This window comes from Cajanus cajan, chromosome 10, assembly GCF_000230855.2.
Source record: "Cajanus cajan strain Asha chromosome 10, NIPB_CcT2T_4, whole genome shotgun sequence".
In the NCBI taxonomy this organism is placed as follows: Eukaryota; Viridiplantae; Streptophyta; class Magnoliopsida; order Fabales; family Fabaceae; genus Cajanus; species Cajanus cajan.
This window is the reverse complement of record NC_138526.1, coordinates 39,504,909-39,520,455: the sequence shown is the minus strand read 5'-3', so window position 1 is coordinate 39,520,455 and position 15,547 is coordinate 39,504,909. Positions and strand designations below refer to the sequence as shown.

General features: G+C 30.1%; 2 protein-coding genes across 2 annotated transcripts; both read left to right on the top strand.

The window, feature by feature from the left end:
- The first annotated feature begins 8,994 nt into the window (after window positions 1-8,994).
- Window positions 8,995-10,586, top strand: LOC145952655 (uncharacterized). Its single transcript, XM_083065507.1, has 2 exons — window positions 8,995-10,237; window positions 10,390-10,586. The coding sequence occupies exon 1, from the start codon at window positions 9,679-9,681 to the stop codon at window positions 10,111-10,113; it is 435 nt and encodes a 144-aa protein (XP_082921633.1). The 5' UTR covers window positions 8,995-9,678; the 3' UTR covers window positions 10,114-10,237; window positions 10,390-10,586.
- On the top strand, window positions 10,176-14,828 carry LOC145952485 (putative RNA methyltransferase At5g10620). Its single transcript, XM_083064851.1, has 4 exons — window positions 10,176-10,237; window positions 10,780-10,849; window positions 11,782-11,859; window positions 12,449-14,828. The coding sequence occupies exons 1-4, from the start codon at window positions 10,176-10,178 to the stop codon at window positions 12,596-12,598; spliced, it is 360 nt and encodes a 119-aa protein (XP_082920977.1). The 3' UTR covers window positions 12,599-14,828.
- The last annotated feature ends 719 nt before the right edge of the window (window positions 14,829-15,547 follow it).

Sequence of the window (15,547 nt, the reverse complement as noted above, 5' to 3'; positions counted from 1 at the left end):
AGTGAGAGAGAAGCGAACAAAGAGGCAGCAGTGCAACATAGTCACAGGCAACATTGCGGTTCAATCGGTTTTGATTTGGTTCCTGCTGACTAAACCGAAAATCGAATCGAATCGGTTGGTTTTCTAAAAAACACATCCAAAAAATCCAAATTATATCAATTTTTTCAAGTTTTCAATTTTTTTGGATTGATTCTCGATTTTCTTTTCGGTCGCATTCGATTTTGAACATCCCTAACAAAAAGTAGTATGAGACTTTTTCTATATCAATATTACACTTAATACAACACAATATTATGCAATAAATATTATAAAATAATTATATATTTTTTAGGATTCTCATGCAACTGTCACTTAAACATACATATGCAATTATTATATGCATAGGGTATAAACATATATAATAATTTCTGTCAATGCAACTGGAAAAATATAACCCTATGCATATATATACGACATACATGTAATATACTAAACCACAAACAAAACAATCCTATCGCCAATTAGCATCTTTATACAACAAAAGTGCATAATAGCAGTGTCACCAAAAACCATATCATCTTCAACATGACCTTCCACCAACAACATCTAAGCCATCATACTAATCATGTTCTGCTTCTATAATAAGTATGATTATTATAGTTCCAACCACAAGAAAAAGAAAAAATAAGCTTGTGAATGATTCAACATAGCAACTATATATACACAACTTATGTTACACCAACAACTTAAACACATCCAATTATCATCAACAATCACAACTAGGGATGGCAACGAGGCGGAGCGGGTACGGGTTTCATGATACCCGTCCCCGTCCCCGCGAGCCAAATCCATCCCCATACCTGTACCCGTACCTGTCGGGTATGTGGTTTTCATCCCCATCCCCGTCCCCGTCGGGTATCGGGTATACCCGTACCCGTACCCATACCCGTCAATTTTTTTATTTTTTATAAAAAAATATAATATTTTTAAATTATTTTTTTATTATATTATAATTATAATTAGGTTATTTTTTTATATCATATTATAATAAATAATTACACATAAAAAAATTATTAAAATTCTTTAATATAATTAAATTGAAAGTGAGTATTAAATTAAAAATGGGAACGGGGACGGGTACGGGTGCGGGTACGGGGCGAGTAAGTACATACCCGTACCCGTACCCGTACCCGATTTAATATATCGGGTTTTACCCGTACCCATACCTGTACCCGGTCAAACCGGGTATTCCCCGTCAAAGTCGGGACGGGTTCGGGTATTACCCGCGAGTACGGGTATATTTGTCATCCCTAATCACAACTTTCAATCTTCATATACAACTTATAACATAAACAACATTATCAACATGCACTGTTTTCCATCACAACATAAACAACTTTAAATAATTAATGTATCGTTATGCATATCAACTATGGAGGTCTCCTTCAATAAAGGTTAGCAATTTAAGTGGTTAGATCTATCAAATCACAATGTCTAACCTATCACAATCAGATCAAGTATAGACAGCAGTGTTAAGCCTCATCAAAGTGTCAGGTATACAACTTAAATTGACTTTTCAAGTTTATCACTAAAACTTGGAAAATCTAGTACTATTGTCAGGATATAATAGTTTAGGTGTGAGTCTACCATGACCTTAACATGCATAAATTAAGTCTTCGATAGAATTAGTCCACCGACTACTTTCTTAGTAGTACGCACCCTTCTGGTAATCGATTAACGATCACATTTCATGGATCATCAAATTCTCACCAAGACACCTTCCAACCCAAAACTCATGCAACCTAGCATTCCTTATGCAACTTAGCATTCCTTTCGAGTTCAATCAAGACAACCAACATTCCATGTAATCAATCAACACACAAGTAGTACAATACGACAATTTCATCAATTACAAACTTTTCTTACCTCTAGTTGATCCAAAAATGAGAAAAGGAAGAGATGATGGAAGAAGAGCTCAAAAACTCTGCACAGCTCTTAACTTGGGATTCTTAGTTCCAAAAATTTTGAATCACCACTACTTAGCTCTACTCAGTTATAAGGGAAGGATTTGAGGTCCTATGAAATCAGAAGCGAAAGAAGTTATCCTTAAGATCTGGAGAACTTTTCTCTAACTTCTCTATATTTTTTTTAAAATATAAATTTATGAGATTCACGTCTTAAAAGAACATTATATACCTTTTCTTAAAATAAACTAAATTAATTATAACTCAAACTACTTCAAAAATAACTTAACTTTCAAGGGTTCTTGACCCAAGAGTTCTAAAACAATAGTAATAACAATTAATCATATATAGCATATAATTAATTAAATTATATAAAACATCACTACAAGAAAATTTTCATATAGTGACATACACTCTATAGTGACACGATACATGTCACTAAAAATTACTTTTACCTACACAATAAATATATTATTAAAAAGTGTGGGTATAGAATATAGTGACACACAAAATATGTTGTTAAATCTTGTTCAAAATCAACACTAAAATTGTATGTAGCTATATGTCAAATAGATATATACCTACATATATTGTACTTATAGTCACATTTTTTGTATGTCATTATATGTAACATTTTTTGTAATGCATACAGTATTACAATCTCATATTGTTGTTGTTGTTATTATTATTATTATTATTATTATTATTATTATTAGGAAAGAGAGAACCATCGCAACATTGAATATATGATGTCACACAGTCGATGTACCGCATCATCATGTAGTAAGGATATGTGTGGGTGTTTAATTATGTTCTTAATACATTATATGAAATAGAATTGAGTAGTGACTAGTGAGTACATACTACAGGCATTATATTATCGTAATACTGCAAGATGTTTTTATAATAATTTAAAAAACTGGTTTATCTCCGATTTCTAAATTAGAAGAGGGAAAAAAAAAACGAGTATATTAGATAGAACATTAAGTTATTTCATCATCTTATTTTAAGCAATACAAATAACTAAAATCTATTATTTCGTTTCATTTTACTTTAACTTTGTTTACCAATTCAATCATAACCAAACGTGAGAAAGATTATAAATAGGCATGAAAGGGGACCATACAATACAATGTGCATCAAGATAATGTGGCAAAGTTGAAATGGAAATATATGGGCCAAATTCAACCATTAATGTTGTGTATAAGATTTGAATAACTATTCCATACGAACTATATGACATTTAAAACAGCCAAGTATTAGGCAACAATTAATATAAAAACGGAAAGCAACACAAATAGTAGTGCACGTCATTGTCTCAATCATGTAAGCACACACATATACATATATGCACGTTTAATTAGATCCTTTGAGATTTTGATCAATTCTTCATCACCAATTTTGTTCATGAGCCAGGAAATGGGATATAGAGGATAGTACATAAATTTTAAATATCTTTGTACTGAAGATTGAACGTTTAAACCATTAAGGGAAGCAAGCTTATAAAAAAAAAAAATAATAATAACACCATTAAGGGAAGGTATATTTTTTCTTCATTTGTGTTCTATTTTCCATTTTTCATTAAAAAGTATCTGGTTATATCGCATTTGTGGTACGTTATATAAGATGTATATATGTTTTTATTACCGGAAAAAGCCTACATGCAAGCCATGTTCTTTTGTCACTTTGCCTGTGATGATCTATCTATATAGGCTGAACCGAAAGTATGACATGTTTTTCTGGATTGGACACACAGGTTTATAAAGTGAAATCTATAGTGAATAGTACATTAGATTATAGGTGTGTGTGTGTCATTTTAGACCATGTCTAGCTCCATGTACATCTAGTACAATTCATTCTTTAATATATTTTTTTCCGTTAGAAAAAAAAAAACTATAGTTTTGGTTAATGATTAATAATATTAAAAAAAAGAAGAAAAAGAAGATGAAGGAGATTTGTAATGACTCTTTAATTTTCAATGACATTCGACTCACTAAGTCGTTAACAAAATAAATAGTGCAACGATATTTACTTGTCGGGATAAAATGTTTCTTTTCACAAAAACAAACTTGACGAAGAAAAAAGAGAGACTAATCTCAATAATGAATAAAGTATAAGCATAGTTTTGAAAAAAAGATAAAAACTTACTATTAATAGCAGATATTATAGTATATTGTTAAGACATAGAGTTAGATATTTTAATTATAATACATTTGGTTTAAAACTTTGTGTATACTATGAGTTTTTTTTTGAAGATGGTGTATTTTGAATTTTAAAAACTTGTCTTCAATTACCTAAAAACTAGATTTCGTTCATTTTTTTCCCAATATTTATATAACAATTTATTATCATGTTAAAAAGGACAATAGATTGTATTTGTAATTTTTTTTTATAAAAATATATTTATATATAATAAATAATTTATAATTTATTAAATTTCTAATATTTTATTACATACTTATTTTTTTGTGTGTACAATAATAATAATAATAAAGAAACTCTGGATCTCGTGTAATTTATCTAAATCATCCTATCACTAAATTAACCTTAATAATCTAATCGCATACTTTGTATTTTTGTTTTGTAAAACTATTTTGTACTTGTATGACTACAAATACATTTCAAAAATAAAATTAACTCTATAAAGGAAAATGGTAATTGGTAACGATATATGAAAAGGGGTCAAATATGGATGGAAAATTGTCTTCTTTTTTTATTCATGAGAAATCAACTTAGTACTAAAGACTTTACAGTATTTATGCCCTTTATTCACCTAACTGAACTAGATTTTATTGGTGGAAATTATCTTTGATTATCTAGAAACTTGGTCTCTTTAATTTTTTAATAATATTATTATAATATATTAAGATGCATGTTTAAAAGACATCAGATGATATTTTATATTTTTTTGAAAATATAATTAGATAACATTATCAATGATAATTTATCAATTTCCTAATAATTTATTATATATTTGCATTAATGGAAAAAGTTTTTAAAATCATTTTTATAGTTTAAAAATTAATTTTTGTCTGATTTTAAAAGAGTTAATTTTGTAAGTCTAGACTTTAAAAATCGATTGAGAATCAATTTTAAAAGTTCTACCCTAAAACTCAGTTATTGCCTAAAAGTGACAATTTTTTTTAAATAGTAAATTTGTTTTGGGATGATCTTGAAACAAAATATGCAAATCAAACAATATCAGACAGTTCATATACATATTTAGTTAACTAATAAGTCGTTAATGAATACTGGAATATTTACATTTTCTATGTTACTCTTTAATAGACCAAATGACATATAAATGAAGCATTAAAGTTAAATGTTAACCATATATATCATCAAAAGAATTTTAAATACATGTAATACATACTTGTGAACATAATAAATTAAGTAAACATGTCAAAATAATGGTATACTTCCTAAACCACAAAACATATTTGAAACTAGAAGACATAATTAGTCCTAGTCAATGTAATGCTCAAGAAAAAATGTGGATCATTGCTCCCTAATGATCTTTATGACTTCATATGACAATGGTGTTCAATTTATAAATATATGTTAAGGAAAATTAGAACAACAATTAATAATAATATTCATAAAATATAGAATAAAATGAGAACTTAAACTAAGAAATTTCAAATTTGTAAAACTTACTTTAGCTTACCTAGTTACTACGTGTGAATTAACAATAATATGTATTGTCTTCATTACATAATATTCGCACCCATAGGCTCTTGGTTGTTTATGAGACTACAAAAATAATATAAAAATAATTTCAATAGTAATGATAATTCAAAACAAAATACCTTCAAAAATATCATTGTTAGAATTAAAATAGCTTACTTTAGGAAAGACCCAATGCATCTTTTTCCTCATGTTTGAACATTTGAGCATATAGTATCCTATCATGACCTTGATAATAAAATGAGATTATATTATTATAGTTTAAAACAAAATGTAATGATAATCTATAAAAGAAAATGTTTTTTTTAAATAAACAATTTATACATATAATATTTCTATGAAGTCTGCAAGAGGAGGTTTACACATTAAACAAATACATGCAACTATATTATCTATAGAATAAATAATTATAAGTTGTCAATGAACGTTGTATTGAGAAATAATTAATGATAGATAATACTTATTTAAAATTTAATCAAATATATAAAAGTGGACTTACTTTGAAAATCAAGGGGACTAAGTAAACTTTTTTACTTGACTCATTTATCCAATTTTGGATGTAAGTCTAGGTTTGTAAGACCTTGTTCTTACCTTTTTTTTATGGATTCACGTTCCAAAAATAAATATATGTGATCATTCCCCTTATCTACACTTAATTTATGAAAAAAAAAATATACAATAAAGTTGGAAACAAAGTTAGAAAAAACCAACAAAACAAAATTTTAAAAAACTCAAATACTTACAACAATCACAACTACAAAATTAATATATTTAGCATACAATTTCCATTAATAATATTTGATATGTCACTCTGACGAATGTATATAGGTACTTTACTAGGTTTGTCAAACACTTGAAGGGTCCAAGGGTTTTGTTTGGGTTGATCATCGTCATCTTCTTATTTACAACTAATCTTAGTAACTTATTTGTAAGATGTTGATTTCTAGAAGGGGTAATACCACAACCTTCCCCTTACTCTTGGGTGGCCAACAATATCCTACTCAACAAAGTAGGTAATTAAATTTGATGAATATTTATAAAAATATCTTATACATTAATTTAAATATATATAACAAAGTATTGTATAATTTTCAAACTTAAAAAAAAATTATTTATTGACTTGATTTATACATTAAAAAATTATAATTAATTGATTAAATTATTTAAATTTAATATAAAACATGAATTATTTAATAAAAAAAATCTACAAAAATATATACTTTAAGTAAGTGAATCCTTCCTCGTATTAATTTATACTTGCTCTTCCACTCTTTCAAATAAATGGATTACTCAACTTATTTCTTCCTTATTTTTTTATGAGACAATTCATTTTTATTCTATATTTCTTTAATTTCTATTTTTCTCAATTATTTCTTGATTTTATTTTTAGTCATACATATACATAGTGTAATGGAATTTAACTTCTATTGTACTCCTTCCCGTCCAAAAACTATTGATGGTTCCATTGTACTCCTCAACAACTTTTATAATATTAAATATATTCCTATTTAAAGAGTGTATTTTAAATTAAATATAACAATTTATAGAAAATATTGAATATTTTCAAATGTGTATTTTAAAGTTAAACATTTTAAAACCAAATTTAATAATTCAGAAATAATTTGAGGTGGTCCCTTAAGGAGCATTTGTAGTGTGGTTCATTGCAAGTTGTACTGGGAGCAGAGAGAAAGTGTCATCGATCTGGTCCTCGTAACTTAAAATTTCCGCATTCATTACTATTGCATTATCGGATTGTAATGAAATATAAGAGGATCAGATGTAAAGCTGTATGTATCAGCCATAATTGCTGTCGTTTTGTGTCTGATTTATATAGAGTAGGATCAATGTGCATCAACCACAACATGATATTCTGAAAATAGCTTATAGATCTTTCACTTTTTTTTTTCTTTTTTTTTTTTTTGTTTAATTGAAGATTAGAGTATTTTGTTTGTCTTCAAAATAGAGACGGCTCACCAATACTAGTGTTATGCTGTTATGTGAGGCTAGCCTGATGTCACTAAAATTTTGAAACTCTTATATGTAATTAATTAGTGATAAATAGTGTTATTGAAGGTAAATATTAGCTATGACTAAAAAATGTTATATTTCTAAATCCTTCCAAATATTTTCGTACTACCACTTCAGTTTTTAAAATATTTAATATTATTTTATATTTAAGATATTAATATATTTATTTTATAAATTACTAAGATTAATAAAAAAAATATCGCAAGAAATTAAAACATTATTCATTATAAGCATAAAAACATTATTCATTATTAATTAGAAATTCTTTTCTTACATGTGCTATTTTTTTATACTTTATTCTCTTTATAGAAAATAAAATAATTTTACACACATATTGAAGAAATTAATTAACTGTATTTAATTTTATTAATTTTATAGTATTATTTCAAAATCATCCTTATTATAAATTTCAGAATAGTTAATGAAATGCATTTAAGAAGAGTATTATTAAATAAAATAATTTTAATTAAAATATGGTTATAATTAAGAGAAAAATAATTTTTTTCTTATAAAAATAACAAATAAAGTATTAATTACGAATGATATTTCATGTATATTTTTTTCTGTAAATTTATTTAATTTTACAAGTTTTTATCTCAATTAATGAAAATATGATAATATGAGCATTTCTAATAGAAATTGCTTAGCCACATTGGATGAGTTATTTAATAATAAAATATCATTTGAACGTATTAAGTTGTATATGATTTGAAGTTGTTTAAAATTAAATATTTATTTCTATAAATAATTGTATTTTATGTTGTTTAGTATCTTTGTGTATACATATAACTATTAGAGAGACCATATGACATATTTTAAGTGATCCATAATATTTGTGACTTAAACAACTTTTTGATAATTTTTTTATCAAAATGAAAATTGAGTAAGTCGTTTAAAATTGAATTGAAACGTATGGACTGAATTGAAAAAGGTGTGTTTCTTATTTGTGACGTAACACGCACAAAAAAAGGGAGGGTTGAATTGCATATTTGAAAACTTTTGCTTAAAACTTTTTCAATCCAAGTTCGTTTAGTGCATTAGAAAATTAATAAAAATGCATAAGCTTATTATCTTAAAGAGTAAGGAAAAGAGATAATTCACAAAAGTTTATATTGGTTCACTAACTTTTAATCCAAGAACTACATCTAGTCCCTTTTCACTGAAAAAGTCCACTACTTAACCAATGAGTACAAATCAAGTATTCTCAACTTCTCCAAACTTAATAAAAATTCCAATCATTATATGGGTACTTGACTTCCAATTATTCTTTCCTACTAATCCTCTTTAATGTAACATTGTGAGTTTTATAATTGTTTAATTAATTTTATTAATTAATTGATTAATTATATGTTTTGTTGTTTAGTTATTTTTAAAACTTTAAGAATTAAAGAAATCTTATAAGTTTAATTATTTAAGAAATATTTTGAATTGAGGTCAAAGTTGACCAAAGTTAAGAGAAGGCATATATAAGATTTTCTTAAGACTTAAACTTTATAAGTTTATTTTCTTAAAAATTATAAAGAGAAGCTAGAGAGATAAACTCTAGAGTCAAAGGGAGTCTTTCTCCCTTTTGACTTCACTAGATTGTTTTACTTCTTCCCTAGAGCGTAGATTGTGAAGCTGAGTCGGTATTCAAAGCTTAGAGAGCTAAGAATCAAGTGTTAGTAGTATCGTGCAAAGGAAGCTTTGGTGGACCATCACTACTACAAAATTACTATTTTACATCACTGCATCTACATCGGTTCCTCTACAAACGATGTAAATACGAAACGCGGTGGCAGTTTTGTAAATAAATTGAAGATGTAAACTATTCTACATCGGGTCTATTTCTGACCGATGTAAAAATCGAATGAGAATATTATTTTACATCGGCTTTTGCATTTAACCGATGTAAAACTGAATCCAAATTTTCACGACCCCTTTACTCTCTCGACAAAACACTCTGGTGGGCACTCTCGCAGGCCTCTTGACACACATCGCCCTCTCCAACCTCTCCCTCCCCTCCGACAACGCCGTTGCCATGGTCCTCTCGCGCCTCGCCCACGACCTCTCCGCCAAAACCCTAGCCTCCCACTATTCCCTCAAACACTACCTCGTCTCCAAAATCACCATCATGCTCACGCGCCTCCTCGCCACCAAGCTCTACCCGGAGTTCATTAATATCCCGGTGGGCCGGCACCGCCTCCTGGAAACCATCCAGGCTTTCGAGGAACTCACCTCCCTCCCCAACATGTGTGGCGCCATCGACACCACCCCCGTCCACCTCCGCTCTAGCCCTAACCCCAACACCTACCGTTGTCGCTACGGCTTCCCCTCCTTCCTCCTCCAGGTCGTCTCCGACCACAAGAAGATCTTCTGGGACGTCTACATCAAGGCCCCCGACGCCACCGACGACGCCACCCACTTCCGCGACAGCCTCCTCTTCCACCAGCTCGCCTCCAGCGACGTCGTCTAGATTATGTGCTCCCCTTTGTTGCAGCCGCGTGTGCAGGAATCCACATGAATTGATTAGGAAGTATGGCCTTATGTGCTGCAGGCAGTGCTTTCGCAGCAATGCCAAGGAAATTGGCTTCATTAAGGTATACATTTAGGGTGAGGTTCCCAGTACTAATATCTTACATTAGTTTAATGTGAATTTATGCTTTGGTGGTAGGTTAATTTGCTGTGATTCATCTATTGTCATGCCATGAGTTCTGATTACATTTTTTTGCTGCTGTTGTTGTTGTTGCAGTATCGCTAAAAGAGCTGATGTCTCCACTCAATCAATTTTATGTTCTGGCACTAGGATGTTTTAAGGAAGTTATGTTTGAAGAAACTTGAGACTTGGTTTTTTGTATCTAATTAATTATCAAACATTATTTGTTGAATGAAATATACTTTTATATAAATGGTTTTGGACTACTAGGTCCTCCATCCCTGATCCTTTAATTCTTCTGCAGCTATATGCGTTCACATCATATGGGTGAATATTCCCTGCAGTCACTCATCTCTTTATTTTTCTCCCTGCATTTTTTTCTTTATTGTTTTGGAGAAAGCAAAATTAAAGGTTGTGAATATGATAGTGTTAGATCCAATGGTGGTAAAATATCTTAGTGTGAATGTGGGATTCCCTTAACTGCAGGGAATCTGGTTCCGTATCATACAGTTGCATGCTTATACTACCTTGCATTCGCAACCCTTTGTCTCTTATGGTTGCTGTGTCATTAGAATTAGAATTACCATTTAGTTGCATTGTTGCTTACCACTACTGAAAACAATTTTAAACTGTTGGCGGAAGCTATTTTGATCTTGTTCTTGTGAGATTGCCATTTGAAGTTAAGAGCCGCAAATAAAGTTAGAGTTAAGAGTTGACCTAAACCATATTGTTTTTGTAGGGACTAAAAGAACATGGTTTTGTAATTTTTAAGGACTAAACAAATAAACTTTTCACAGCATTAAAACCAAAAATAGGCATAACTTTGAGGACCAAATTCATATCTAAATTAAGTTATACGATGCTTCCATTTGTTCTGCGGTTTAATTTTGTAGTTCCACACTTTCGGAATTGTTTTGAATTTTTCTCCTTTCCCCACTTTTGTGAAAGCAACAGATCCATATCTGAAGCCTTGTTGCATCCTTATTCCTCACCATAACTGTGTAGTGTGACTTATTATACTTATATACTCCTGCAGTTGTGAGTCTTGTGTTAATGGAACAATGGAGTCAAATTAAATATAAGTAGATGGTAGTGTCAATTCTATAGTATACTGTTATGTTTTGACTGTTAATAGTCTTTATGCCTTTATCCATGATATTGGAACTAAAATCAGGTTTCTTTTCTTGTCAGTAAGGTACACTTTCTACCACATTGACTACTACACCCACTTTGAATTCAACCCTCACACTCACTCTATACATCAAGATTTATGTCATGTTTGAATTACCATGATTGACATGGTTCCAATTTTTGCAAACACTGTAATAGTGTTTACTTTAAGTCCTTACTTGAAAGTCAAAACCTACTTTACTTGTAAGAGTGTCGTAATTACAGATTTATAGATCTTTGTTATATCATCAAGAATTTGCCGTTTCTTCCCTCCTAAGTCCTAATTAGGTTTTGCCTGATATGTACCTGCACTTATAGGTTGTGATGTTGGATGAACGTGGGCAAGACATAGGATCTGAGCAAATGGCAGAGTTGGTGGGTGATGCAGGAAATACTGCAAGAAATTTTGTAAATGATCTCTTCCATACATGGATATTCTTTTAATCATTGACATAATATAAGTACTGTCGATAGAGATTGAATACCACAATTCATATCATGTCAATCATGTGATAGTAAAATAGTATCATTCATATTTCTCACTTTTGGCAGTGCTTATATCAATCATTTTTGTGTATTTTCTATCTTTCACGGTCTTTGTTTATAGTGAATTGACTTAGCTATCACTAAACATTTTTAATAGCCACCGGAATGATTAAATCTACTTTTAGTTTTTATAAACTTGCAGGTCACCATTCCAGCTCTATAATTGACCTATGCATTGTTATTTGTATAAAACCATCTATCTCTAACGCAGGCCTAAATAGTTTCTCAGTTTTGAACTCCTGAAGTGTGATTTCCTTTCCTATATATAATTGACCTATGCATTGTTATAATAAATGATTGTTGAATTTCTGTTTTCAAGCCAAAGTTGTTTTATATGTCCATTCCCTTGTGATTTCCATTCATGTTATAGCTCTTTTGTTCTTTTATTATGAAAATATCTTTCAATAAAATTTATTTCATGATTTCTGTTTTCTCACAGGGTGCTTCACGATTATCCTTTTGTATTGGTGGACCATATGGTCATGGAAGAAAAATGCGAGAATGGGCTAATTTATCAATCAAATTATCTTCACTGGTCTTAAATCATCAAATAGCATTACTTGTGCTCATGGAACAGCTTTACAGGTAGCAATGACTTGATCTCTTAATATCGTGTTCTATTTTTTTTATATTTAAATATTTACTAATCTTTTAGTCTAAATATTTAAATATTTACTAATCTTTTAGTCTAAATATTTACTAATCTTTTAGTCTAAATATTTAAATATTGAGACTCATAATAAATCTAAAAAATCTCTAAAAGCTTGATTAGTGGTAATATGAACTTAAATTAATTCATAATCTCTTTAATACCACTTTAGTTTTTCTTTAATAAATTGATTCTTACTCTTTGGTTACAATTTCTTTGATCTTTAATTTGTTTTTGGGTTGCTAACACATATTGTGCTTCAATTCAATGTCTTATTTTTCAATTCAATGTCATTTCTGTTTGTAAAAAGAAATTTGTTTTGGAGTATAGGATGAAAATTTGTCTTATGGATGATGGAATTGATTATAGCTATATCAAGTCATTAACCATGAGAATAGATTCCAGTATTTTTTTTCTGCACAGAGCAATATAAATTGGCTAACTCAATGTATAAGATTTCATTGACTGAATTGTTGTATTCTTTGGCTGTAATTTCGAATGCAGGGACCAGCCTTTTGTCTCTTATGGATACCTTGTAATCATCAACCTGTTTACTTGATTATTGGAGTGAACTATTTTTATCTATTAATTGGTGCTTAGGAGATTTTATAGTCTTGCTGGATTTCAATTAGTAACCTTGTTTCCAACCACAGCTCATGTGGTAAGCTTCACTTTCGTTTCCCATACTTCTTGTAGTTTGTGTGTATAAACCTTGTTTATTTATTATGAGAAGTTACATGCACATTATATTAGATTATATAAAGTATACTCTCAATGTTCTTCATTAAAAAAAATCTGATTTTACGTATAAAGAGAAAAAAATTTATTTGCATTAAATTTTATTAATTCCATAACATTCTTCATTGATGCTGAATAAAAATTAACCTCTTACAATAATGACAATACTGCGCACGCTCACTGTTTAATTGTTCCATATTTTACTTTCTGTCGTTCCACTTCTGTATCAGTTATTATTGAATATTTTAGCACTTTGTTTAATTGTTGCATCTTTTTTTACCTTTTCTTTCTGTGGTGCCCCTTTTACTCAAATGCTCTGTGAATCTGTTTAGTTAATATATTTTATTATTGTATACCATGGACTTAGTGCCTTCTTATGAATACCCTGTTTTGTCTTCTTTTAAAATGGAATTCAAAGTTATAGCTTTATTAGAGTAGTTATTGTATCTGATAACCTCTAATTCAGGAAACTAACTGGAACTCAATAATTAGATTTTGAAATTATACTATGAATGAAATATATTTATACAGGTAACCCAGAAAGAATCAAAAAAATAATTGATTATTATTATTTTTTTAAAATGCAATCTACATCGGTTTAAAGTAGAACCGATGTAAATTTGAGTACACATCTACATCGGTTTTTGGTATAACCGATGTAGATTTGCGTTCAAATCTACATCGATTTTATTTACAACCGATGTAGATTTCAACGCAAATTTACATCGGTTTTCTGACAACCGATGTAGATTTGAACGCAAATTTACATCGGCTTATTCTACATCGATTTTATAACCGATGTAAATTACCTTCCAGAACCGATGTAGAACAGTGCTTTTATAGTAGTGCATGTTCTTCCTTCTTCTACTTTTTTATCTTGGGATTTAAGGTAAGGAAAGTTTATAGATTGGCTATTGTTGAGTTATATGTACTGAAGTGTTGTTGAATTCATTCATATTTGATTGTGTTTATGGATTGAGGAGTAAGAATTCTTTCCATTTGGCTTTGTGGCTTTTGATTAAAAGAGAAACAAAATTGATGATTTTAAATATTGTGAGTTTCATGTTAAAATTTTAGTTGAGTTAATTATAGTATGTATCTATATATATATATGTGTGTGTGTGTGTGTGTGTGTGTGTGTGTGTGTCATTTTGTGCTTTGCATTCTGGTTTTGGGCTAAATTTCAAGTGATTGGCACCAAATTGTGATTCTACTAAGTGCAAAAATCACCATGTGTCAAGCGTAGCTTCATGTCATTGAACATGACGCAAGTTAAGGGCTCTTTTCCTTGTAACGACCCAGCTGGTCACTACACCCGGCACAGCACACTAGAAACACCACACAGAAAGGAACAAGTGTATACATATAGGGTCTAGAATATATACATATACATGATTCAAATCTGGATAGAGTTAAAGTGTACAAAATACATCCAAGGCTACTACACTAAGTAGCTAAAACAGCAAAAGATCCTAAAAGACCAGCTCCGTCTGTCAGCTACAGACTCACCATCAGCCACCAACCTATCCCTGCTCTGCTTCCATACATAGTATGATCATTGCAGTCCAAACATCATGGAGACAACAAAGGGTAAGCTAGTGAAAAGAAATCAATATACATATATGGAAATATGATAGAAAACAGCTACAACTATCAGCACACCAGCACAACTTATACTACACCACAACATTCAACAATATCAGCACCACAAAGCGGCAATATCAACACCGCTTAGTGGCTATAACAGCACCACAATAGTGGCTAATAACAATACCGATATAGCGGCTATAACAACACCACAATAGTGGCTAATAACAGCACCGATATAGCGGCTATAACAGCACCACAATAGTGGCTAATAATCATCATACAGCTCAGCAAACATAGCTCACAGCACAGCACAGCAAATCAGCATACAACACAACCAAGTAGTACTCAACATAGCTTACTACTCACAAATCAGCTTAACACTCTATAGTGTAGCAATACTACCATTCAGCATTTTAAAAATCATCAATTACAGCCCAGCTCAGCACAGCAATATACATTTATTTCAGCTTAACATCATATATCAGCATTTTCATCTAGACAGCACAACATATTCATCGATTTCAGCTCATCTTAGCATAAAGCAACATTTTTCACCAAATT

Bases quoted from the DNA above. Each gene is read 5' to 3' on its own strand.
- LOC145952655 (XM_083065507.1), top strand. From the start codon at position 9,679: ATGGTCCTCTCGCGCCTCGCCCACGACCTCTCCGCCAAAACCCTAGCC.
- LOC145952485 (XM_083064851.1), top strand. From the start codon at position 10,176: ATGGCCTTATGTGCTGCAGGCAGTGCTTTCGCAGCAATGCCAAGGAAA. The intron at 10,850-11,781 runs GTTGCTGTGTCA...CTGCACTTATAG, and splicing joins GCAACCCTTTGTCTCTTATG to GTTGTGATGTTGGATGAACG. The intron at 11,860-12,448 runs GCAAGAAATTTT...GTTTTCTCACAG, and splicing joins TGGGTGATGCAGGAAATACT to GGTGCTTCACGATTATCCTT.